This window comes from Chlorocebus sabaeus, chromosome 8, assembly GCF_047675955.1.
Source record: "Chlorocebus sabaeus isolate Y175 chromosome 8, mChlSab1.0.hap1, whole genome shotgun sequence".
Taxonomy (NCBI): Eukaryota; Metazoa; Chordata; class Mammalia; order Primates; family Cercopithecidae; genus Chlorocebus; species Chlorocebus sabaeus.
In genome coordinates this window covers 144,155,326-144,182,085 of record NC_132911.1, presented here as the reverse complement: position 1 = coordinate 144,182,085, position 26,760 = coordinate 144,155,326, and the positions used below count along the sequence as shown (strand labels likewise).

General features: G+C 47.1%; 2 protein-coding genes across 5 annotated transcripts in view; one reads left to right on the top strand and one right to left on the bottom strand.

The window, feature by feature from the left end:
• AGO2 (argonaute RISC catalytic component 2) overlaps window positions 1–17,364 on the top strand; it is a 119,784-nt gene extending 102,420 nt beyond the window's left edge. For all 4 annotated transcript variants that reach the window (XM_037999843.2, XM_073018377.1, XM_073018378.1 and 1 more), the window contains exons 17-19: window positions 1,929–2,030; window positions 4,901–5,100; window positions 5,361–17,364. In XM_037999843.2, coding sequence (XP_037855771.1) covers window positions 1,929–2,030; window positions 4,901–5,100; window positions 5,361–5,469 — 411 coding nt within the window. In that variant the 3' untranslated portion in view covers window positions 5,470–17,364. The remainder of the gene's footprint in view (window positions 1–1,928; window positions 2,031–4,900; window positions 5,101–5,360) is intronic.
• Window positions 17,365–20,816: 3,452 nt separating this feature from the next.
• CHRAC1 (chromatin accessibility complex subunit 1) lies at window positions 20,817–26,200 on the bottom strand. Its single transcript, XM_008001632.3, has 3 exons — window positions 25,881–26,200; window positions 23,030–23,156; window positions 20,817–22,405 (listed from the first exon to the last, which is right to left on the bottom strand). The coding sequence occupies exons 1-3, from the start codon at window positions 26,025–26,027 to the stop codon at window positions 22,284–22,286; spliced, it is 396 nt and encodes a 131-aa protein (XP_007999823.1). The 5' UTR covers window positions 26,028–26,200; the 3' UTR covers window positions 20,817–22,283.
• Window positions 26,201–26,760: the final 560 nt, after the last annotated feature.

Genomic DNA, 26,760 nt, shown 5'->3' with positions numbered 1-26,760 from the left:
GTTCAGGACCAGCCTGAGCAACAAAGTGAAACCCCATCTCTAAAAGAAATGTAAAAATTAGTTGTATATGGTGGCACACACCTATGGTCCCAGCTCCTCAGGAGGCCAAGGCAGGAGACTTGCTTGAGCTCAGGAGTTTGAGGCTGCAATGAGTTGTGATTGTACCACTGCACTCCAACCTGTCTTAACAACAACAAAAAAAAACCCTTGAAAATTGGAAGAGTGAAATGAACAAGCCAAGCCAGATCCAATAGTTAGACAGAATCTTCCCTACAAATAGCTGGGTTCACATGGAAGGTTATAAAAGTTCTACCAGGACAAAGGAAGTCTCAGGAGATTTCCAAACTTCAGTCTCAAGCCATATTTTTTTAATCATTATACAATTAAATTTTAAATCAACAGTAGAAACGAAGTTGAAGAATGTTTTCAACTTTCAGTTCACTGCTGAGTACCTCATGCATTAAACATGTAACGAGAATAGAAATCACAAAGTACTCAGAACCTAACAAAAACGAGAATGTCCTGTCAAGGCTTATGCAATGCAGCTAAAACAGTGCAGTCTGTAGATTTAGATGAATTTGTTGTACAACAAGAAAGCGATAAAATAAGCCTAAAGACAGGAAGGATGGGAATAAGAGACCTCAGTCCCCAGGAGTCAAGGGAAGGCTGAGGCGCTCATGGCCTTGGGTGCCTTCCCCTGTCCTCTTCCTCCCCGCTGCAACCCCCAGATCTCTGTTGCCAGGAGGCAGGAGGGCCGCAAAGTCAGCTTACTCCTGGTGACACCTACATGCCACTTCTCCATCCTAGAATGGCAACTAATGAGGTAGAAACTGAAGAAGAAATAAAGCAGATGAACAAAATCCAAACCTACTTTGAAAAGAGATATTAGAGCCAGACTCGCTGGCTCATGCCTGTAATCCCAGCACTTTGGGAGGCCGAGGCAGGCGGATCACGAGGTCAGGAGTTCAAGACCAGCCTGACCAACATAGTGAAACCCCATCTCTATTAAATATACAAAAATTAGCTGGGCGTGGTGGCACATGCCCGTAATCCCAGCCACTTGGGAGGCTGAGGCAGGAGAATCACTTGAACCTGGGAAGCAGAGGTTGCAGTGAGCTGAGACAGCACCATTGTGCTCTAGCCTGGGTGACAAAGCAAGACTCTGTCTCTTATATATATATATATATATTTTTTTTTTAAGGTTGCAAAGAAGGGAGCACACTGGAGATTCTTTTTTGTATATATATTTAAAATTTGTACAACTAAAAAAAAATCATCAGGGACCTGCTAAATGCTGGAGCGGGGCTTGTGGGATGGGGGTTTGCTGCTGTGGTGGCCGTGCCTGCATCTCGGCTGGCTTTTTGGTCCATGCTTGTGACCTTGTAATTAAACCATTGCATGGTTCTGTGTACCGCCCTGACCTCTGAGATAGTCTCTAATGGAGCCGCCCTGCTCTCTCAGGTGCGGGGAGCAAGCCACCAGGAGAGCACGGGGCTCCTGACAGCGTTCACACTGGTGTGCCTGTGCTCGGATGAGGGCCTGTCCGCAGCCAGTCACCTGGTTTAGCTTTGGATTTGTATGTTGGTGACACTTTCCATCTTGACCTCCAATCAAAACAGCACCAACAGTAGTGAGGGACTCTTAAGGCATGAAAGGCACGTTCTGCAGTGAAGACTGCATTTAACTCGTGGGCTTTCATGAGAGGTGGTGGGAAATAACCCCAGCCCACATAGAACGTTCACTCATTTAACTTGGCGGTTAGCACTTGTTAAATTGTATTTAACATTATACTACTGAGGACCTGTATTAGCCAATTTAAAAACTTCAAAATAGGGCACCCTGGCCAGCGGGCGGCGCGGCTGCCTGGCTCGCCTGCTTGGCTCTGCCGGTCCCTGGCCGTGTCTAACGAGATGCCTGTGTTGCCGAAGGTTGGGAAAAGTGGAAACATTCCAGCAGGCACGACTGTGGACACGAAAATCACCCACCCCACCGAGTTCGACTTCTACCTGTGTAGTCACGCTGGCATCCAGGTAAGGACGGGAGCCCCCTTTGGACAGTCTTGGCCGTCTGCCATGTCATCCCCACATTCAGCAAACACTTGCCCTCTGGCTGGCACGTGGGACGTGGTGTGTAGGGCCCAGATAGCCAGTAGCCAGGGAACCAGGAAACCCAGGCTGTGCCCGGTGCTGAGGTGGGAGTGGGGGGCTGGGAGGTGGTCAGTATGGACCTCCCAGGGGAAAGAAATCCCATTTGGTAGGGCTGAGGAGCAGGGAGCACCAGGGCCCGTGGGGAGCCGGGGGTGTGGTGTGGCTGGAGCTTGGTGAGGTCTGAGCAGGAATGAGGCACTCAGGCTGCCGTGGAGTGGCAGCTGGGAAGGCCATTGGGAAGCTGCCGTAGGGGCCACGTGGGGCAGCCTCGGTGTTGGGTCACGAGCACTTGGCGCAGTCAGCCTTGCCGCCATCTTCGCGCAATCACTGGCCAGGGCCAGACTCCAGCCAAGGACTGGGCACTCAGAGAAGATTGCCATGGTGTTGGTTATCACCTTGAGGCTCTCCTGGGTTCCTTCATGAGGGGACCCCCATCTGGTCGAAGGCGATTCTTGTGAGCATTGACGGGAGCAGGTGCAGGAGCACCACGTCCATAGTAGGAGCTGCCCCACCCCGGCTCTGCAGAGCCTCGGCCTGGGGACAGGAGGAACCTTAGTTACGTGCCATCCCTGCCTGCAGAGAGCTTGATCAGAGGTGCTTTTGGTTTTTCAAAGTATAAGTAAGGACTTGAATATCCCTTCCTAAAGGATTTGAACCCTAGAGTTTGAGGATTTGCTATGAACTTTGTACATACCTTTAATATTCCATTGGAAAGATTTTTAAATGTCACGTTATTCACATGCCTGACAGAGAAGGAATAGGGGCTGGTGAGTCGTGGCCTGTGGCCAGGTCCAGCCTGCAGCCTGGGAGCTGAGAGGGGGTTCTGCTGTTGGAAGGGTTGAGAGTGGGTTCTGCTGTTGAGAAGCAGGCGATGGAGTGCGTGCAGGGTTTGTGGTGCTTCTTGGCGCAAAGCGCCTGTCCCAGTTTTGGCTTGCTTTGCCAGGGCTGTTGAGATGGGCCTGGGGCCATGCCCTGCCTCTGTGTGCCCTCTGTTCAGGCTTCCCTTCTGGTGGGGGAGCCTCAACCACCAGGGCCTCCCGGGCGTGTTTCCTGGGCAAACTCCTCCTTGAACTTTCTACCCAAAGTCTTTCTAACGGGCGATGCTTCTGTGGTGAGCTGTTTATGGCCCAAGGCTGCCACTGCTGCTGTGTCCTTCGTAGACGCACAGAGACAGATGCCCTCACTCCCCCAGGCCCCGGGACGGCCACCAGTCACACACCAGGAAAGGGGTGCCAGAGCAGGTGCAGTGGAGCATCGGGGACGAACGTTCCACTGCCCACCAGCACCAGGGGCCTCAGCATAGGGCTAGACACAGAGCAGGCAGCAGGGACTGTGCTGGACAGGTTGTTGTCAGAAGGGCCTGGGAGGCTGGCAGGTGGAGCAGGCGGTGAGGCGGGCAGGCAGGCAGCGGCGGCAGGGAGGCCTGCGGTCAGCAGCTAGTGCTGCTTTCATTTCAAAGGATCTCCAGCCGCAGGAGGTGTGTAAAATGGTACTCACGTTCACACTCTCACTTCTACGAGGTTACTGCTAATGTGTCATTTTTTTTTTTTTTTTTTTTTAGACAGAGTCTCGCTCTGTCGCCCAGGCTGGAGTGCAGTGGCACGTACTCAGCTCACTGCAGCCTCTGCCTCCCGGGTTCCAGTGATTCTCATGCCTCAGCCTCCTGGGTAGCTGGGATTACAGGTGCACGCCACCACACATGGCTAATTTTTGTATTTTTAGTGGAGAGGGGGTTTTGCCATGTTGGCCAGGCTGGTCTCGAACTCCTGACCTCAGGTGATCTGCCCGGCTTGGCCTCCCAAAGTGCTGAGATGACAGGCGTGATCCACCACACCTGGCCTAATGTGTAACTTTTGGTAGAGGTCTTTTTCTTGCTGTTATAAATCAATTATATAAAAAGTAAGATACACAAATGGCACTGTCCTTGTTACGTCCACTTTCATATTGCTTTATATATATATATATTTTTTTTTTGGAGACGGAGTCGCACTCTGTCCCCCAGGCTGGAGTGCCGTGGCACAGTCTTGGCTCACTGCAAGCTCCGCCTCCCAGGTTCACACTATTCTCCTGCCTCAGCCTCCCGAGTAGCTGGGACTACAGACACCTGCCACCACGCCCAGCAATTTTTTGTATTTTTACTAGAGATGGGGTTTCACCTGCATGAAACCCTGGATGGTCTCGATCTCCTGACCTCGTGATCTGCCCGTGTCGGCCTCCCAAAGTGCTTGGATTACAGGCGTGAGCCACCGCACCCAGCCTGCTTTATATCTTTGCTATGATTTTTCTGTGTGTAAATAAATGTGTACAGTTTTACACATATGGGGCCATTTACTATATGTAGTTATGATGCTTTTTTTTTTTTTTTTTTTTTTTTTGAGACAGAGGAGTCCCTCTCTGTTGCCCAGGCTGGAGCACAGTGGCAGGATCTCGGCTCACCACAACCTCCACCTCCTTGGTTCAAGCGATTCTCCTGCCTCAATCTCCCAAGTAGCTGGGACTACAGGCGCGTGCCACAGTTGCCTGGCTAATGTTTTTGTATTTTTAGTAGAGACGGGGTTTCACTATGTTGGCCAAGCTGAACTCAGACGCCTGACCTCGTGATCCACCCGCCTCGGCCTCCCAGAGTGCTGGGATTACAGGCGTGAGCCGCCGCATCCAGCCTATGATGCATTTTTAATATAAATCTTCTTCCACAGTATCCTTTTCAAGATTTTATGCAAGTCCAACTGTCCAATCTTCTGATCTGCTTTTAGGGGACAAGCAGGCCTTCGCACTATCACGTCCTCTGGGACGACAATCGCTTCTCCTCGGACGAGCTGCAGATCCTCACCTACCAGCTGTGTCACACCTACGTGCGCTGCACACGCTCCGTGTCCATCCCAGCGCCAGCATACTACGCCCACCTGGTGGCCTTCCGGGCCAGGTACCACCTGGTGGATAAGGAACATGACAGGTGAGTGGCATTCCCGGCGGGAGGCCACAGCAGCGGTCGTTTTTGCCACGGGTGTTGGCAGCTGCTTTTCCGGGGAAGCAGCAGAGCCCCAGCAGCTGGAGCCAGCACCCTAGAAGGCCTTATTAGTGGCATGGCCGTCAGCGTGGGACTTTCCCCTTCCCCAGGTTCCTGCCGTGCCATCCCGACTTAGTTATCGACGCACCGCCCCATCGTGCATGAAGGCTGCACATTCTCATCTTCTATCTCTCTCATCCCTGCAGTGCTGAAGGAAGCCATACCTCTGGGCAGAGTAACGGGCGAGACCACCAAGCACTGGCCAAGGCGGTCCAGGTTCACCAAGACACTCTGCGCACCATGTACTTTGCTTGACATGTTTTAGTGTTTAGCGATTGTGTACCGAGTGGGATTCACGAGACCAGCTACACTCAGACCAACAGATGGCCAGCCCTTCCGTGACAGCCAGCATTGAACATGAGACGTCATTGATTTTAGTAGATTCTCCGTTTTCCAGAATGCCTTCCGTCCCAGATTTCACACTTGGATTTTGAACTGCAGACCTGTATGAGAACCCAATGTCATAGGAAATATGGTTTGCTAAAATCTATAAGCTGCTTATTAAAATAGAGTCCCGTGTTTCCTAAAAAATCTAAAACCAGTCTATGAACTCAGGGCTTTAAAACATTTTTAATTTATTTGGTCATTCAACTTACTTGTTTTTAATACATGATTCTCTATGAAATTGATGGGCTCAAACTAGCTGTGAATCTTCTGAGAGTGAAAGCAACACAAAACACAATTGTGGTTTTAAAGCCTTGAACATTCTGATGTTGTCACTAAAGTTGATTTCCGGGCGATGCTCGTGTGCCGCTGGCGTGGCTCACCCAGGGTCCTTGACCGAGGGCCGGTGGCCATGCAGAGGCCTCCGCAGGTGCCGAGTTCTGCCAGCACTGCCCTTCACCCAGCCTGAACTAAGGAGCAGTGGCAGAAGGTGGGCCCCGTGTGTTTACAGCATTTCCAGGTCCAGAGAGGTTGGCAGACAAGTGCCATTTTAATAAAAATGTATTTAAAAAAAGAAAAAAGACAATATACTGACAGTCTAATCATCAGATTTGTCCTATAGGACTGTGACATTTATTTTCCAAAGTTTTTAAAGAATACGGGTCTGTGGTGATGAATACAGTACAATCCTTTTTCACTGTTATGTCTTTAATGTAAGAGAAAATTATATATATCTGGTTTGCAGTATTAATGTGATAGATAGATGCTGTTTTTTCATTTTATTGACTATGGGGTGCTTCTGTGATCTGTTTAGCATATCAAGAGTGTTTTGGAGCCTGGAGACGAGACCGCCTCTCAGTTCTTAGTGCTTAAGGACAGGAATATGCAGTTAATGTGACAGCAACCCGCTTCCCCCCGTGGAGACTGTGCAGCGTGTACCCTCGGGAGGGGCGGGTATGCTCTCCGCGCCGCTCGCCGCCCTCCCTGCCGCCTCATCCCCCTGTGCCACTCACTCAGCTGATGAAGCACAAGTGGAAATTATTTATTCTTGCATTGCTGGGAAACACATTCGTGTGTCGGGACGCACTCCTCTCCGTGTGCGCTTTTGTCCGATGACTTTCATAGATCTATGCACTGAGATTTGTAGAAAGCTGTCGGTGGTGGCTCTGCTGGGCGTGAGACCGTCAGTCACAGCGAAGGAGCCTGCCTGGCCCTGGGAGGCCCAAGGATGGCAGGGCCAGCAGAAGGCATGGGCCATTCTCCTGGGGTTTGCATGTGGGGCTCCAGGCGTGGGGTTGCCAGTCTAGAAACTGTTGCACTAAGACTGACACTGCGGACAATTTTGAAGGCTAACAACAGACAACTCTGTTTGTGCTGAGTGCGCTTTTTGTCTCTGTACACAGTTTTAGTAAGACTCAAATCCGCGTTCCGTGTAGAGGCGTCAGGAAGGAGGCGAGCCTCCCCTAGTGCTGCTGTGCGCTCCTTAGATCCCCTCTTCCTGCTGCTGTTCCCTCCCCGGCCCTGAGCGACACTTACCTCGGCACTGTGGTGGGGTGGGGTGCCAAAGGAGCTGCCTCCTACTGAGCGGCACCCCCTCCGCCTTTGTGCTCAGCTGCTTCGGAGGCAGCAAGAGGGGCAGCAGGCCGCGGGTGGGGGGTCGCCGGACACCTCGCCTGGATGTTGGCGGCAATGACAAAGGGATGACTATTATTTGTGAAGACGTGTACTCAGAGTGGTGTGTGTGTGTGTACGCACGCGTGTGTCCCTGTGTGTGTGTGAGTGTCTTATTAATGGCATTAGTCTCTTCTGGCTGTATTTTGTTTTTTAATCTTTTTAAATGACAGAAGCCCCCACTCTAAGAAATCGCAATTCCCTGTTGTTTTATTGGCAAGTGGCACTTTCTCCTGTTTTCAGAGGGATACAGACATGCTCGTAGCTTAAATTAACAGATGCATTCAAGCTAAGGAGGGAATCTTGTGACTAGTAACTTTTCAAATTGGAAATTAGATTAGTTTCCAGCCATTTTTAGAATCATCTGGAACTATGTGTCTCGAAGGTGTGTTTCTTGCACCTGCATCAGGCTCTCTGTCTGGGGGATGGTGGTTCTTGTTTAAAATGCAGATTTGTGGGCCTGCTGCCACCTCCTGAGTGTGGTACTTCAGGGCTGGCCTGGGCATCTGTGTCTAAGCAATGGCCTGCAGCCCTGGGCTCCCTGGGGTCTGAGGCCCCAGCTCTGGCAGCGCCCGGCAGGGAGGAGGCGCTTCCTGAGCAGATGCCTGGGACAGACTGGGCTGGCAGAAAAGTAGGACTACAATTTTTTTTTTTTTTATCATTTTGAAGGAAAAGTTTTCTTTTTAGTGGGCCAGAGTACTTTGAGAAGGGTACTTTTTTATAGCCCTATGCTTGTTTTATAAAACTTTTAATACTAAAAACATTAATAGACCAAACATCTCCAGCTGGGTCAGCTGAATACCTTTGTACGTGTCTGATGATTCAGAGTTTAAATGGCTGTAGTTACAATTTCTCAGGTAAACAATTGTTTTCTCAAATTTTTACCAATCCCTGCATTATTAGGATAAATCTTGAGACAGTGTAAAACCTCAAAGTACAGTAGGGTAAGTCCCAGCCCTGTTCACGTGGAAGCCAGAGGCGGCCCCTTCCCCGGCATCTGATCGTCTGATCCTGTGGGTGCCTGGGGCCTCACCATCCTTCCCCATCCAATGCTGCCCGCCCGGGCCTGTTGAGATTTGAGGGGTGCCCACTCGCTGGCTTTGTCCCCATCCCACTGTTAAGTAAGGTGTGCCTTGCTTTAAGCAAACTGAATGTGAAAATTATGTTGTAGAAGTCTGGGTTTGTTTAAAAGAAAAACTGGGATTTTTATCTCATCTCTTTAAAAGAGGTCTCCTGATTCGATTCCTGTACTGGGACTCTTCCTGGTATTTTTTACATGTTCACTTTTTAAAAACATTGATGTACTCCCATCCTTTTACCACTAACCTATCACATTTGACAAGTTCTTGCTGTAATGACGAATCTATTAACGAACACCAGGGGAGCCGTGGAAAGCTGCCCTCGTGTGTGAGAGCCCTGCGGTGACGCGAAGCCACCATCCTGTTGTTTGTGTGTCCCAAGCTCAGATTTTCCTGGTTTGGATAAATTTTGTAAAACTGGGCATAGCTGTACTTTTAGAAAGGGATTGTTTTCCTTAGGTTTTGGTTTTCTCTGGTTCAAGCAGTCTTTACATGCGACATTTTATAGCACATTAGGGTCTCCCTTTTCTTTTCAAGATGATGTTGCTTTTCGGTGGTGGTGTCACACTCCTTTGAATGAATGTTTGCACTCTAGAACCACAAACGATGCGTGCCCATTGTACAGCTTGCCCAAGAGGGAACTGTTGGAAGCGGGCAGTGGCCTCCGCCCTGTTTGTTTGAGGCTGACCCAAACCGCTCTCACTGATGTTTACCCCGGTGACTCAGCGCCTGTTAGAACAGATCATGTCAGTTCAGTTCCTGTAGTGGGGTTAGTAGGTGGGGGGTTTTACTGTTGTTGTTATTTGTTACTTTTATTGCTGTTAAATGCAAATATTGCTATTTATTTTTTCCTTTCTGCTCTGGTTTGGTTTGGCCGACACAGATATTCCAGTGCATGTGGTACCTAATGGATGTGATAGAAATGATTTCCCCAACTTTTATAAATTACCTAATGTTTACCTTCAAGTTTGCTGGATGATTTATTTTTGAAAGCCACAAATGTGATTTTTCTGGATGAATTGTTTTTCTTATATATGCAGCAATGTAATTTTACATTGATCTGCGGGATGGTTTAAATTTTATTTTTACAAGGCAGTTTTTCAGTCAAATTATATATTTGATACAATATGCTAAGGATAGACCGGCCACACGTCAGGCAGCCGGGACACCAGAGTGTCCCCAGGAGGCCTTTAGGGCTGGGGCGGCTTCTCGGCTGCCCGTGCTGGTGGCCCATGGCTTGCTCCCTGCACCTCTGGGAACTGGTTGAGTCCTTCAGCGGGACTGTGACCCGCTGGACAGTTAAAAGGATTTTTCATGGGCATTTTTCTACACATAAGGCAGTTCCATTAGGAGGAGCTTTAGAAGTCGACTTAATCCAGACAGTGGACAATCCCAGTGGCCCAGACAAGCCATACGACATTTTCCTGTGACCTCTCTCTGACCCATCTCTCACGCTCATGAGAAAAGGAATGTACAATAAATAGAAACAGAAACTCCCTCAGTGCTCATGCGCCTCACTTGCAGAACTCGAGTGTTTTATTTATGTTTGAAGTCCTTCCCCAAAGTGACTGAGAAGTTGCGCTCTCGCTGCCGTGCCAGCAGTTTCGTCTGCTGTGATGCTCTTCGGTGCAGACGCACTGCACCTGTGACTTCGTCTTGGGGGTGCCCCTGTTACACACACACATGCTGACCCTTTTCTGTAAGGAAAATCTTCAACTCAAAATAATTGCACTGATTTTTTGACAACTTCTTTTTACGATGTCCCACTTTGCATCTGCTGTACTCGTTTGAGATGACTGTAAATAGATTTATGTTAGGAGAAGTGATGTGAATGCACCACGCGACTCTCTTGTGGAGACACTGCCTCGTATTCAGTATTATGTGTTAGAGTTGTGTGGACTTAACTCTGTTCCGCCCTTAAGCTTCGTATCTGTTGACCATTTATGAAGGACAAGTTCGCCTCATTTTCTTTTTCTTTTGAAGGGAAGTTTTAGATCTTTAACATACTAGGAGAACATGGTCTCTTGGTGCCTGATGATTTAGTCCTAAGCAGATTCATTGCAGTCTTGTGAACACTGTTGTGGTCTGTTTGATTCCTCGTCGCTTACCATGGCTCTCCAAAGCATGGTCTTCGAGTTCCACCCAGCCTGGGACAGTCCGGATGGGAGGCATCTGCTCCGCCTGCTACCAGGACGCAAGGGCCTCCTTGCGTCTCTGTGGTCAGAGTCATTTTAAAGCCATGAGGTCACTGTTGTGTCAAAGCTGTCATTTGTGCCCGTTGTTTTGCTAGAGTAGCAGTGTGTGCTGTAGCCCCCGTGTGTCACTCTGTGGTCAGGCTACCCTGTGTCACCCCCAGCAAGAAGTATTTCAGCCCAGACCATTCTGTGTGTGTGTCCAAGTCACACCAGTGCCATTACGGTGCCCTCGCTTATGCTTCTTTCAGTATGTTTTGCCATGTTATTGTGTAAAGTGAATGTATTGGCTTAGCCAAATCACTACAGAAGGTGGTTCCTAAATACCTTTTAGTTTAAAAAAAATGCAGATAAAGGCTACCTCTGAATTCTCAATACATCATCATGTTTGCTCTTAAGTGTAGCTGTCCACACTGAAAACAGCCAATATGTTGCCTGAATAAACTGAATTGTGAACATCTATCTGTTCAGTTCTGGCTTGAAAATGTGTGTGCCATACTGTGACCCACGGGCAGCCCCTCCTCCTCTGCTGTGTCAGGTGGACGAGGGTCACCTCCCTGCTGCGCAGCTTTGAGATTCTAGGATTCTACGACTGGCACGAGTGGCATGGGAGGGTTCTCTGCACGGGACAGCATGCTGTCCTTCAGGCTGGCAGGAGCCTGCACAGGTCTGTGTGTGGCAAAAGCTTGAAACAGCCTGTGTCCTGCCTGGCTTTTCACTTTCCTGTTTAATATAAGAAAGCACTTTTTTTTCTGCTTTACGAATGGGTTGAAAATGGCCTCCTCTGTCCTCTCCTCCCTTTTATACCCTCTGTAAAATCACAAAGGTGCTTCAACACCGACTGTCGTGCAAATAATACATTTAAAATAGTTGCATGGTTTCAAGGACAATGCAGATGTAATTGGCCTTTGACTTTGGGACCTTGGGTTACTCTCACTCCCTACTGCAAAACAAACTAAGGGTTGAAAACAAAGCATTCTGTTCAAATCCAGGACCCTTTGTTTGAAAGAACACAGGGCCCACAGCTGGTGTTTTGAAGTAGAAGTTCCCACTAGTGGTGCAGTGGACCGTCTGAGGCTGACTTGCGGGAAGTCGGTCCGGGGAGGCTCTGAACCCCTCCCTGTGATTAACCACTTTGCTGTCAGAAATGTCATTTTCCCCTACACTGTGCTGCGGGCCTGGGCCTCCTTCTCTTCTTTCTTTGGGTTCCATATGTTCCCCGATCTTCAGGTTAGCGCTCGCCCCAGTTTCTCCATGAGTTTACTTCTGAGTTGGCAGCTGATGGTTTACAGTTGGAGGCATCTGGGTGTTTGGAGGTGGCCCCGCTCTTGTGTTGGTTGCTCATCAGAGATTGAGTTTGGCCCCGGCGGTTCTACTACATCACTACCTGGAAGCAGTTGCCTTTAACACTGCTGTTTGGGGTTTCGATGCTTTTTACGCTACGTCGCGTGCTTTAATTCCGGAAAAGCTAAGTGTCCTTTGCAGTCTCTCTCAGAATGTTTTGTAATTCTGCCAGAAGACTGTGCCGTGCGAACAGACCTCAAGAGGCTTGGGCACTCGTGGGTGTCCCACTGCCTGCTGACCCAGGGTACTGGCTGCTTGGGTCTGCTGGGCTGGCCTTGGGCTGTCAGAATCTGGTCCAGGGTGTTTGAGGGGACACTGCGTGGCTGCTCGCCCCTCGACTCAGTCATGGGAGCTGCGGCACGCCGACCCACCACAAGGATCCTGCACGCGCATCTCCGGAACGCCACGCTGGGGCTCTCCCACCGGCTTCGCGTTTGTGAGAATTTACTCAGAAGTGAGAGAACTGAAGATTCCTGGTGCTTTTGTTAACACATTTCTATCTTATTGGTTGGTGTGGAAATTTTAGATGTGTTAGGTCTTTAAATGCTGTGGGTAGTATGACTAAAGGGTTAAGTCCTCGCCTCACCCCCCAACCCCCTTTTGGGAGGTAGGAAGAGGCTGAATTATCTCCTATTTAAAACCTCCTTGGATTTAAGTAGTTCAGAGTTAAAGCTAAAACACCAAATATTAACTCTTTCCCCCAAGTGTCTCCAGGAACTGGACGTTGGGGCCATTATCATTCAGTTCTTTCTGAAGCTTCAAGGTCCTTAAAATGAGGGAGTTGATCCCAAGAACACCCCACAGCACCGACCAGCGGGGCACAAGGCAGCGACTTCATAGATTGGGGTGCTTGTGTAGGGGTCCGGGACTCCTTTGAACTCTGGGAGGTGTGTGTGCAGTCTTGGGTGGGAGAGGGCAGGTCCCTCTGTCCCAAGAAGCCAGTGGTGCCCAGGCCTTCCTCTGTCTCCATCAGTGCCAGCCTGATTGCATTCTGGAAGACCCAGTCTCAGATTCTGTGCCTTTAAAGTCCGGTCCTCAGTGTCCTTTCAGAATCATGTTGGGGCTGTGTTTCTCTGGGGAACTAAGCCTGTGCCATTCCACAAGGCAGGCATGGACCTCCAGCCTTGGAAGCTTGCTTTCCGCTCCTCAGCCCTTGACTTGTAAACTGTGATGCCATGTGGTCTGGAGCCGCGGGGGACTCACTTGGTCTCATTGCGGAAAACGCTTGGTTCCAGTCGTGTGGTTTTTCCCATACCCTGACCAAGTCCACCTCTGCCAGGATTGCAGGAGATTGGTGCAAGACCCATCTCTTCCACGTTGACCATGACCATCTGCAAAGCCTGGTGGTCTTGTTCTCATAGTCACTCGACAAGAATATTTATTGTAATGGAAGTCGATTTTTTAAAAAGGAATTGGAATCATGTCTTTGTAGAATGTGTGTGAAGTCCTCAGCTGTAAGGTGCTATTCAGTCCTGTGACCCTTATTTTGGAATGCTCTTCATTACTGTTGCTCTGTTTTGTGACTTCCTGGGAAACCGCTTACTTTGGTGTGATGTCACCTTGAGCTGTGCATATAGGACACCAGTTTTGACTTACCTAATGGGCAGTTTTTCTCTCTAGCTTTTTCAAGCCAGGTATTGAGCAGTTTCTTGGCTAATGGCCTAATGAGAAACCACCTTTCCCTGTCAAGGGGTGATTTTATTGATTTTAAGCAGGGAAGTAATCCCATGTACTTATTTCTTAAATACCTAGAAAGTTCTTCTTGGTGGCTCCTCTTGGCCCTCCCCTCTTTCTTCCCCAGCCCACCATCCTGAAAGGCAAGGAATGGCCTCTCCCTCCACAGAGGCACAGGCTGCAGAGGGAGCACTGTGGCGGCAATCCCAGTTCCTCGTCAAAGCCAGACAGACACGCGCGACTCAAATCCTACAGTATGGAGGGTGGCGTTGCGTTGAAATTCCGGGCCTGAGTTTGATAGTGGATTTTAATGTAGTTGTTAAAGGTATGAATTCATGTTTTGTAACTGTAGAGGCAAGTTTTTATTTTTAAAACAGTTTTGAGAGAATAATTTATAAGTTTCTGTGCAGCAAAGTGGCTAATTACTCATTAAATACAGGAAAAGAATGTAGTATCTAAATCCAGCTTTTTCTTACCTCTGGTACACTTCAGATTACTTACCTAACACATATTGAGGGGTTTTAACCCTTAGTTTTATCAATTTTTCTAGTTTTATTTTATTTTTATAAAATAATTGAAAAAGAACCAAAAATGAATTCAAAAGTTCCATAGATGGATTTTTGCCCCTTCTTAATTTTCCCCCACAATGAAAACATTTTAGAAGACATTTTGAATCAAAATGTATTACGACCATTGAAAGTTCACTATTTTCTAAGAAGCTGAGCAGCTCCAAGGGCCTCGTTTCAGGTGGTACTTTCTATGTATTGTCTATGGGCGTGTTTCTACCTGTACAGTGGAACCATGTGACCATGTCTTGTGCTTGCAATATAGAAACCATGCAGTGCTGTTTTGTAAATTGACAGTTTCTGTATAAACTCTTATTTATATACATTGACCTCTCTGTATGATTTTCCATTTGCTACATGAATTGTAAAATTAATTATAAAATTATAGTACCTGCTAAATACAATTCTGAGGCTTCATGTCATTGTCTTTAGTTGAATACCATGCTGTGTGTCTTGAAGATGTCCACGCTTGCATGATGCTAGGTGGCAATGCCACTTTAAATTAAGCCTTAATCAGATGTTAAATTTGTGAGTTTCAGAGTATGCAAAAATATTAGGCAGAGTGAGTGTAAACTGTTCAGATCAAGATGCTGTATCATAATTCAAGTTATTTTTTCTGGAGTTAAAGGGAAGCATTCAGTGACCCACCTCTCTGTCTCTCTCTCTCTCTCTGTCTCTCTGTCTCTCTCTCTTTCTGTCTCTCTCTGTTTCTCTGTCTCTCTTTCTCTCTTGTCTAGCTTGGCTGTGGCCATAGCTTGATGAAAATGGACCATTGTGCATTTCTGTGACAGTCAAAAAGACCTGTTCTAAAAGTCTTGCGACTTTTTCAGGGTTTTTTTGTTATTTTTTTTAATGTTTCTTTTTATTTTCTCCCTCCAGTCTGAGATTTCTGTGTGGCTGACGGAGAGTGCAGTTTGGGCGTAGGTCTTATTTGCAAACCTGCTCGTGTTCTAAGCTTTCTTCAGGTAGCACCGCCTGCCATCGCTTCTGCAGATGATTTAAATGGATTTTTGTGTTTTGATAAAAGTATCATAAATTTAAGAGATAACATGGAGGGGACCCAGCTTTCTTTACAATGTGGATCTACCTCAGTTAAACAGTTGGGTGCTATTACTAAGTCTGTCAAATTTAATTGGAAAAAGTAACCAAACAGTGAGATACAACTCCACATGAAACTTGAAATTGTAATTTCCGTTTATTTAATGATATTTTTATTTATTTGTGCCTTTTATGTTGAACCCCAATGCATTGGAAAAAAAAATCAGTATGAAACAGTACATATTTTATTTATATTACAGGTGGGGAGAAACGTCCAATTGGTCATGGAATTTGATAGACTTTCCCCCAGCCAACTGCTGCAGTGTATTATAATCCCGACTGCCCCCCGTGAAAAGAAAAAAAATGTCCAAGAGCAAACTTCACATTTTACAGTCAATAAAGTCCAAACTCCTCTATGCACATATTTATAGCTTATCACTTCATTTTCTGTGCCAGTGAAGGGGCGTCCAGAAAAAAAATCCCAAGTACCCTCATCATTGCTTTTCTAGCCATTCATGCCCCTTCTTCCTCTGGCACATTTTCTAAGAGTTTATTTCATAAGCAGCAAATGGACTGTTGTCGATTTCATCTCTCCTGACCTACCTGGTGGAGGTGCTAATGGCCATGGACAGAAAGGGGCGAGCCAGAGCTCATGGCTTTGTGGAGGCAGAGGCCTGCATTCAGCAGCAGCCCTGTGTGCCTGTAAGTTAGGGAGGCTTTCTGACAGGTAAGAAAATGAGATAGGTTGATGACTTACCATGTTTTATATTTGGCAGTTTACAATTCTAGACTTTTCCTACTATGGCGATCTTTTTTTACTTAATTCTTTGGAGGTAACAATATTTTGGAGTCTTAAGAATTTGATTTTATACCAATAAGAAATAAAAATTAGGGATCTTTCCTGTAGTCTATAGTTTTACTATTTTAAAGAGATCTCTGAATTTTACAAGAGAACCAACATTCCTTAATGGCAGAACTTTGAAAGTTGATTTGGGAGGCTTTTTGCTGCAGGATCTCAAAAATAAAAAGAGAGATAGATGATTCTACTTAAATGTTTTTAATTTTCTAACTTCCATCAGGTTGATACTTAAGCTCTATTTTGTAAAGAGTAAATCATCCTTCAGTATGCTGCAGAAGATGATCAGCATTCTTGCACTTTCTCAGTAATAAGACGCGCTGGGCAATTGGCTCCCCAGGACGCATTGTGTTTTTAACCTAATGAGAGGACTTTGGGGCAGGTGATTAAATTTATATAGGTACCTCAAGAAAAAGAACCTGAATATGCTGCATTTTATTTCTTTAGCTTTTACATGTAGCATTTTGTTTTGCTTTTATTTTTGTTTAGATATATGCTTTTTGGACCCCAATAGACTGTTGAAAGAAATTTTAAAATTACTCTTGTAGGGATATAGTATCCTTAAAAAAATAAAAAATAACAATTGCTGCAATATCTGGCTCGAAGGTTGCCCTATATTAGAACATTACTTTAGCCAAATACACCCGAGGAGGCGGATACTATGTTTATAAGCAGACAATAATGTTCTGAATCCTTTCTGTTCATGCTGCTTTCTTAATTCATTTCTCCATGTCATCAAGAGGTTGGATAACTTATTTCTAAGCTCAAGGTTAAAAATCATGTCACCTTTTTTTTTCTTTTCCCTCCCAACACAGACCTCAGAAAAATTGCAATTGAGGAAGTAGCATGATTCTAAATGTGTTGCTGAAATCAGGCAGCCCGAGCCTCTGGTCTCTCCAGAGAGCCCGTCTTCACATTTCTCTATTCCTCAGCACTCACCCAAGACTGAACAGATGGGGAGTGGTCTTGATTGTCAAGATAAAACTGGTGAAGAAAGCTAAATGCTGAGAAACTGAGCATCTATTGTCGTGTTTAAGCTTAGCTGGGTCCTTTCTAGTTTGTTTTTACAGCTTACTAGGTTAAGTAGTTTGCACTATTTTTGCAATAAATTCATGGAAAACCTAACAGTTACTTGTTTTGTTTCTTACTGTGTGTATATAAACTAATACTAAAAGTTTGGCATAGTGTTTTTTCACCTCCTTACATAACCCCTAACATGCACAGAATGCTGTAAATCTGATAAAATATGATGTGAATGATATTTTATAAAGTTATTTTGTATGGTGTCAATTTTGTTTTGCCTCATAGTATGTCAGCAAAAAATGAAATAAAAGTCCTCCTATTTACAGCTGCCTCTTCCAAAAATCTTCAATTCCTCACGTACTTCTTTAGGCGCTTCCTTCTGACAGGTTGATTCCAGTTCCCGAGGCAGAAGCATGCCTTCAGGGATGGAAGTCCAGAGCCCTGTTCCACAAACGGGGCTGTTCCTTGAAGAATGTCCTTGGCAGAGCTGGGCATTACCCAAGGATTTGGGTTTCGGGGATGAGAACCACAGGCATGAGTTGGACGAGTGGGAACAGCCATGGTGTCTCGGATAGTTGGCTGTTTCTGCTCTTGCAGCATGCGAAAGGATGAAGAAGCCATTCAGCTAAGCCCATCACGAGCAAGGTCCTGAGTTCTGTGTTGAGTGTGGGAACCTGAGCTGGCACTGTCCTGGTTCTCGGCCTAGCCAGCCACTTTGTTACTGTATCCTGGCTAGGTTTACAAACATTGGCACTGCTCTCAAATCCCTGGTGGCCTCACCCTGACTGGGCTGTTTTTGACTTCTGCTGCTGTCTACCCTGAGAAGATGACGTGCTGGGAAAGGAAAAGGGTTTTTTTTTTGTTTTTTGTTTTTTTTGAGATGGAGCCTCACTCTGTTGCCCAGGCTGGAGTGCTGTGGTGCAATCTCAGCTCACTGTAACCTCTGCCTCCCGGGTTCAAGCGATTCTCCCACCTAAGCCTCCTGAGTAGCTGGGACTACGGGCCTGTGCCACCACCATGCCCGGCTGACCATTGTATTTTAGTAGAGACAGGGTTTCATCATGTTGGCCAGGCTGATCTTGAACTCCTGTCCTCAGGTGATCTGCCCACCTCGGCCTCCCAAAGTGCTGGGATGACAGGCGTGAGCCACTGCACCGGGCCAGGGTTTTCCTTTTCTTAAGAAAGCCCCAAATGGCAGCAAATCCCTAGGCTGTACATCACTGCTAAGGCAGGCCAAGGTTTTGTCCTGATTTCAGGTTTCCAAATTTTAAGAACAATGTTATAGAAAATGTGAAAATTCAGATAATTATCTCTAGTCACAACACATAGGTAATTAACCTTAATATTCTGATCTATCTTGTTCCACAGTCTTAAACAAAAATCAAGATTTACTTTTTTCTTAATGTATCTAGAACCCTTTACTACAGAATTCTTAGTATACTAAGCACCTCTGTGCCCGGTGGCCCTGGGACATGCTGGTCAAACCGGAAGAATACACAGAAACTCATCTACAGCAATATACTCGCTTGATATGGCCTCTGTTATATTCTCGCTATTTCACCATCATTTATTGAATGGCCAGAAGCAGTAATGATTTAACACTTGCAACCGGGAGCAAAAGATTCATCTTCATAAAATCGTTTTGATAATCTGACAGCAGTATGCAAGTTGAAAAGAGGAAAGGCTGTAGGCAGTGTGAGGGAACCAGTTAGGAAGCTACTGTGACAACCTGGCACCTGGTTCAAAGAGGAACTGAAAGGGTAAGCGTTCCCTGAATGATCGGATCGTAAATACTTATGGTGCCTTAAGAATGCTTCAGGCCGGACACGGTGGCTCATACCTGTAATCCCAGCTCTTTCAGAGGCCGAGGTGGGTGGATCACTTGAGGTCAGGAGTTGAAGACCAGCCTGGCCAACAGGGTGAAACCACGTCTCTAAGAATACAAAAATTAGCCAGGCGTGGTGGTGCGCACCTGTAATCCCAGCTACTGGAGAGGCTGAGGCAGGAGAATCACTTGAACCTGGGAGGCAGAGGTTGCAGTGAGCTGAGATCGTGCCATTGCACTCCAGCCTGGGTGACAAGAGCAAGACTCAGTCTCGGAAAAAAAAAAAAAAAAAAAAAAAAAAGGTGCTATTAAGAGAATGGAAAGTGGCTGGGAGAAAATGTTTGCAAATCTCCTATCAGGCAAATAACTTGTATTAAGAATATATAAATCTCTCAAAACTCAATAAAAACTGATACCAATTTTTGTAGAGGCTGCAGAACCACTGGAACTCACTCACTACTGGTGGGACTGCAAAATGGCACAGCCACTTTGGAAAACAGTTTGGCAGTTTCTTATAAACTTCTGTATCCCATTCCACTCATAAGCATATACCCAAGTAAAATGAAATCCTATGTTCACACGAAACCTGTACGCAGGCCATGCGCAGTGGCTCCCAGCGCCTTGGGAGGCTGAGGTGGGCAGGTCACTTCATTGAGCTCAGGAGTTCGAGACCAGCCTGGCCAACATGGCGAAAATCCATCTCTACTAAAAATACAAAAATTTGCCAGGTGTGGTGGTGAGCGCCTGTAATCCCAGCTACTCAGGAGGCTGAGGTGGGAGGATGGCTTGAACCCAGGTGGGAGAGGTTGCAGTGAGCCAAGATCACACCACTGCACACCACCCTGGGCAGCAGAGTTTGTGAGACCCCATCGCAGAAAACACAAACAAAAACCTGTACACAAATACTTACAGGGCTTTATTAATTGTAGTCATCAAGGCCAGGTGTGGTGGCTTATGCCTATAATCCCATCACTGGGAGGCGGAGGTGGGCGGATCATTTGATGTCAGGAGTAGAGACCAGCCTGGCCAACATGGTGAAACTCCACCTCTACTAAAAGCACAAAAAAATGAGCTAAGTGTGGTGATGCTGTGCCTGTAATCCCAGCTACTCAGGAGGCTGGCACACAAGAACCACTTGAACCCAGGAGGTGGAAGTTGCAGGAAGCCATGATCATGCCACTGCACTCCAGCCTGGGTGACAGAGTGAGACCCTGTCAAAAAAAAAAAAAAAAAAAAAAAAAATACAATCACCAAAACTAGAAACCATCTAAATGGGTAATTATCCATATACCTGGAAAATGGATAAACAGTTACATCCATACAATGGAATCCTACTCAGCAATATAAAGGAATGGACTGCTGATACCTGTGACAACACAGATGAATCTCAAATGCATTCTGCTAAACAGCAAAACTGCAGACTCAAATGCTACATACTGAATGATTCCATTTATATGACATTCTGGAAAAGACAGGTCAGCAAACTGTGGTCTGGAAGCCAAATCCAGCCATTTTTTAATGGCATATAAGCTAACAAGTATTTACATTATTAAATGGTTGGAGAAAATAGTATTTCATGACACATGAAAATTACACAAAATTCAAGTTTCAGTTTGCAGAAATAAAGCTCGACTGAAACACAGCCGCCTGCACTTCTTCATATATTAATTACCTGGCTGTTTTTGTACTACAACAGCTGAGTTTAGCAGCAGCAACAGAGACTATAAAAGCCCACAAAGCTTGAACTATTTACTGCATGGCCCTTTCCAGAAAAAAATTTGCTGACACCTGCTATAGGCACACAGAATAGCTTGACAGTTGCTAGGGTAAAAGGTGGGGAAGGAGTTGGCCACAAGGGAATTTTCTAGAGGGTGATGTAGTTGTTAATTGTGGTGGTGGTGGTGGTGACTTGACTGCATTTGCCAAAACTCAGAACTCTACACCAAAAAGTATTTTTAAAAATATTTTATTTTAAAATAAATGCTAATGAACAAGAGGGACAGAAAACACCAGTAGTTGCCAGGGTGCAGGAGAAGAGACTAAGTACAGGGAACAGGGGAATGTCCTGGGTGATAGAACTGTCCTATCGATTGGTTACAAAACTATGCATTTGTCAAAATTCACAGACTAGACACTAAAAAGGGTGATTTTACTGAATGTAAATTATAAACTTTTTTATTTTTAAAAAAGAGATAATGAAGGCCAGGCATGGTGGCTCACGCCTGTAATCCTGGCACTTTGGGAGGCTGAGGCGGGCAGATCACTCCCGAAGTCAGGAGTTTGAGACCAGCCTGGCCAACATGGTGAACCCCATCTCTACTAAAAATACAAAAATAGGTTGGGCGTGGTGGCACACGCCTGTAATCCCAGCTACTCGGGAGGATAAGGCAGGAGAATCACTTGAACCTGGGAGGTGGAAGTTGCAGTGAGCCGAGATAGCACCACTGCACTCCAGCCTGGGCAACAGAGTGAGAATCTATCTTTAAAAAAAAAAAAAAAAAAAGATAATGAAATGAGAGGAACCAAATATTTACCCTATGTGGGGTTAAAAAAAAAAAAAAAAAAAAAAGGGGCTTATGATAGGTTTTCTCTTAGAGACAGTAAAAACAAGTGCCATGAATTTAAAGCAAAGAACAGTAAGATGAGAGAGATCTTCAATATACAAAATGTTTCAAAACATTTTTTTAGTACAACATGCTTATACAAGAGGTAAGACTTATTTTTGTATTTGATTTGATAATTTGACTTGGAATTTTTCTGTGGGAATAAAAGTGTTAGAATGCTTATTTTTAAGTTTCTCAAAATTTCCAGGCAGTAAGCAAGGCCTTAAAGCCACAGAGGGCTCTAGAACTAGTTCCATAAAGCATTTTACTGTAAAAATATGTACAGATCTTTAATAGAAAAGTATGTTTCTTTACAGTAGAAAAATATCTGAACAGTCAACTTAAGACAAAAATTCAAATATAACATACGACCTATAAACTATATATTTAGCTAAAACTGAATCGAGCTGTTTATAAGAACTGATTCCAAAATATACATACATGAATTTACATAACTGATACATAGAAGTTCTTCAAAATCGACTGTAAACTGAAAAGTTAAAATTGGCCTTGCCTCTGCAGTTTGGAGCTGCAATGGCTGCCAGTATCGGCTGCTTTCTTGGTGCCTGAGCTGCAGGGTGGGCCTGTCAAGGTGGGACTGCTGTCTGGGTCACTTTCCCTCTGGCTGTTTGTGGCGCAGGTGCATGAGGCGCTCAATCTTGGCCTGGAAAGAATACCTCGAAAGAATATCACGCACTGGAAGTCTGTGAGGAAGTGAAGACGCTAAAAGCGGGCAGTGCTGTGTTTACTTATAGACAGTGGAGCGGGTCCAGGGCAGTCCTCGCCAGGCTGGTTTTTAAAGCACTTTTTTGGTTTAGGATTCAGCTTCATCATGGTCACTTTCATTATCATTGTCATTCTCCTCATCTTCTTCCCTCTTTTCCTCTTTAAGCATTTTCAGGTATTTACTAGCTAATATCTTCTTTGGTAATATATCTTAAAAACATAAAGCTTACATCAGCAATTGGTTATGGTAGACTATGAACACAGCAATGCACATTTCAAAATGTACTAGTTCCTGCTTTGACCTCTACAAGAGGTTCCAAAACAAGATGAAATTCAGGCTACATTTCTGGGTAAAATATCACAGAAACTAGCATTGTCTCCTAACAAATGCTATAGGCCTCTTTCCATTATTCCACTGAGTACAAACCATGGTGTCTCTATGAGCTGCTTTTATAAGCAACCCTGCCCAATTACCTGAGATAGGCTAGGCTAGCCCCAGGGCAGACTTAAGCTCTAACGATGGGCATGTGGACCCACCCTGAGTTTTCCCTTCAGTGGCAGGAAGGGTCCCTGTAAAGGACTGCCCAACACAGGCGGCCAACCAACATCTTCTGAATGCTGTTGGCTTCACTGTTGTTCTAGGTGGACCACATAACACACACATTCAAACAGAGAAGACTAAAAGTATCTTCCTGTGACAGCTCATAGCACTTTGCGGCCTGGAAAGAGTAGCAAAAAGTCTAATTCCATGAAAGCAGAAGGGACGCAAGGGGTGGGGAAAGAGCTATTGATTACTAATCATTTTTTAACCAGAATGTTTCAAAGACTAAGTACCTGCAAGAAACTGAAAAGTTTCTGATTCCTGTGCAGTATTTGCTAAATCACTGTAAGTCAGTACTTTCTTTTCCTTTCCACTGCCGTGTCTGTAGGAATAGGTGGCTAGGCATTGAACAAAGAGCTCCTAAAACAAAATGAAAAAGGAAAATAAAAGGTGTGCTTTGAAAATGTACCACAGAGCTTAATTTTGTAAAATTACATTGCTGATACCTTATTATCAGGCTTAAAATTACATTAAGACTTCAGATTATCTTGGTTTCTTAAAAATCACTGCGGAGGCCAGGTGTGGTGGCTCAACACTTTGGAAGGCTGAGGCAGGCGGATCACTTGAGGTCAGGAGTTTGAGATCACACTGGCCAACATGGTGAAACCCCATCTCTATTAAAAATACAAAAATTAGTTGGGCATGGTGGCAGGTGCCTGTAATCCCAGCCACTTGAGAGGCTGAGACAGGAGAATCGCTTGAACCTGGGAAGTGGAGGTTGGAGGTTGCAGCACTCTAGCCTGGGCGAGACTCCGTCTCACCAAAAAAAAAAAAAAAAAAAGAAACAAATAAATCACTGGGGAAAAGAAAAACATGAGGTCAGAAAGAAAGCAAAGCCGGTATCAAAATTGGCAGAGAAGCAGGCATTTTCCACAGGCTTTAGATGTCTAACTTATGAAAAAGATTAATCATAACTGTTTAATGGCCAACCTCTAGAGTAAAAAAAGAAGCGGCCAGCAGTGCTGGCTCACACCTGTAATCCCAGCACTTTGGGAGGCCGAGGCGGGCGGATCACAAGGTCAGGAAATCGAGACCATCCTGGCTAACATGGTGAAACCCCGTCTCTACTAAAAATACAAAATCAAAATTAGCCGGGCGTGGTGGCAGACGCCCGTAGTCCCAGCTACTGGGTAGGCTGAGGCAGGAGAATGGCAGGAACCCGGGAGGCGGAGCTTGCAGTGAGCCGAGATCGCGCCACTGCACTCCAGCCTGGGCGACAGAGCCAGACTCCATCTCAAAAAAAAAAAAAAAGAAAAAAAAAAAGAAAGAAAGAAGCAAAAAGCCATTCAAAAATTCTATTTGGCTCAGTAATACATTTTTAGTCTTCTATTTGCATACACTGTTTCTAAGGTGGTTCACCTACAACTACAGTGACCACAACTCACATTTTGCCGAAACTTTTCTATTCTAGAAACTAACGTACAATCCTCAGACCTAATGCAACAACCGGAATTGATCATCTTCTCCCTCCTGCACCCCAGTTCTTATAGCAGGGCCAAGTCTTCATTTTTACAGAGGCTGAACTGAGCCTTTCTCAAGGTTTTGACTTTAATGCATCTAGTTCAGTTAATAAGGGATGAGAAAGACAGGCATGGTGGCCTGTAATCCCAGCAGTTTGGGAGGCTGAGGCAGACGGATCACTTGAGTTCAGGAGTTCAAGACCAACTTGGGCAACATGGTGAAACCCTGTCTCTACCAAAAAGTACAAAAATTAGCCAAGTGTGATGGCAAGCACCTGTAATCCCAGCTACTCAGGAGGCTGAGGCAGGAGAATCACTTGAACCCGGGAGGCAGAGGTTGCAGTGAGCCGAGATCACGCCACTGCACTCCAGCCTGGGCAACTCCATCTCAAAAAATAAGGGATCAGAAGTGCCTGCATAAATCCTCATTCCTTAATACCAATAGAATGAAACTGTACAGGAAAACACAAATGCCGCCAGATGACCCCAGGGTCACTTTCCCTCTGGCTGTTTGTGGCCTAGGTGCAATAATTGCTGAATATGCAATTATTTCCCTGGGCTCTAGGAAAACATGGCTCTCATATAAAGCGGGCAAGAAACCTGTAATTTCCCACTTCCCTTAGTTCTAGTCCAATACTGTCGGAACATCATATTCTTAACTACAAGTAGGGACTGGAAAATGGAATCCAAGGCAAGCCAAAGCATTTAACTGTGTAGCTGAAACATGGCCCAGTTTCAGAACAGGAAAACATCTGGCCTAACATATCAAGATGCAATTTCTTAAAAAAGACAAAATTAACTATTTTGCATCCAAGAGGATGCTAAACAGGCTGTAAAACTAAGTTCCCTGGACTTCCTTAAATTCTGGTTGGGGTATGTGCTGCCTCTTAAGACGAGGGGCCAGGTGTGGCGGGCGGGTGGGCTCGAAAGCCTCGGACCGCTGGAGCTGGCACCGCACCTACGGGGAAAAAAGCCTCGAGTGGCGGGTGAAGCGCCCGGCTGCACCTCTCACGGGACATTGGAGGAGTCAGGGTCCCCAAAGCACGAAGCAGGCCAGTGACGAGAAAAGGAACGCCGGGAGTGGGAATCTCGGGCGAAAAAGCCCCCCAAAAGACCTAACGAGAAAAGCGCCACTCGGCGCCGACGCCCACGGTTAGAGCCGGAAACTGCGCGCCGCACGCGAGGGAGGACGGGAGCGCACAGGTAGGCGGGACGAAAGGCGCGCAGAGGAACGCGGGAGTTTACAGGTTTGCCGGACGGAAGCGCGCGAGAAATGGCGGGAGGACAGTGGGGTGGGCGGGGCGAAGGTGCACAAGGAAGGGAGGGGCGGGCGGAGCGAAGGAAGGAGAGAAAGGGCGGGAGAGGCCCGCGGTAGGCGGGGCGAAAAAACTCGAGAACCGGAGGGAGCGGCGCGAGATGGGCGGGGCGAAGACGCGCGAGAAAGTGTGGGGGCGCGGGGGCACCGTGGCGCGCGCCGGCGTGGGACGGGGACAGCGGGGCGCGCGCGAGCCCGGCAAGGGCAGCCGGCGGCGCGCGGGACCAAGGGGAATGGGCAGTGCCCAGAGCCCGGCGGGGCGGGGCGCGACGGGTAAGGGCGGCCCACACCCCCGCCCTACCCACTCACCGTGGCCTTGGCTGTGAGCACCAACGCCTCCTGGTTGATGCTGGACACCTCGGGGGAGCTCTTCATGATGACCCGGATGCGGGATAGAGGCAGCGAGATGAGCCGCTGCTCCCCGCACTTGTCTTTGCCCACGACCACGTCCGCCATCTTCCCGCCCCTCGCGCGGGAGGCAGCCGGCAGGCCCGACCGCTAAGTGGCTGCCTTGCAGGCCAGCCGGTGGGTGCGGGGAGCCGCGCCCGCTGCCCCGTGGGAGTTGTAGTGTGGGGAGGCGCCGCTGCGAGGCCGGGAGCGGCCAGTCCGGGAGACTACGAGCTCCGTGATGCCTCGCGCGCCCCATCTGCGCATGCGCCGCCCTTCGGATCCTCCCCCCCCAACCGAGTGTGTGACCTGACGTGGAGCCAGGAGTCCAGAGTCTAGTGAGGGGCGGGGGCCGGGGCGCTGCGGGGGCGCGCACTTCTTGGGAGTCGCCGGGCTGCGATCGCGGACTACGATTTTGATCCGGGTGAGGGCTCTGCGAATGGGCAAGCAAAACCCTCTGAGTCCGGGCCTCGTCGCTCGGTGCTGTGTGTTAAGGGCCTGCGCTGTGCTAGGACCGGGCGTGCCGCCGTGGGCAAAAGTGACGCTTTCCTGAAGCACAAAGTTCTTGGGGGGCGACCAAGCGGCAGCGGATGCGTCCTGCGCCGGTAGCCACGCGGCCGGTGGAAGAGCAGAGACCAGCACGGGCCATGCGGCGGGGCCGGGCTTGCTGCACCGCTCTGCGCTGCGGGGTGATGGGGAGAGGCGCCTTCATTGGGGGTGAAGGGCGGGGAGCTGCCCGGAGGAGGTCCTGGAGCCTGATGGGAACAGCCTCTTCGGGGCTGCTCCGAGAGACGGAGTGCAG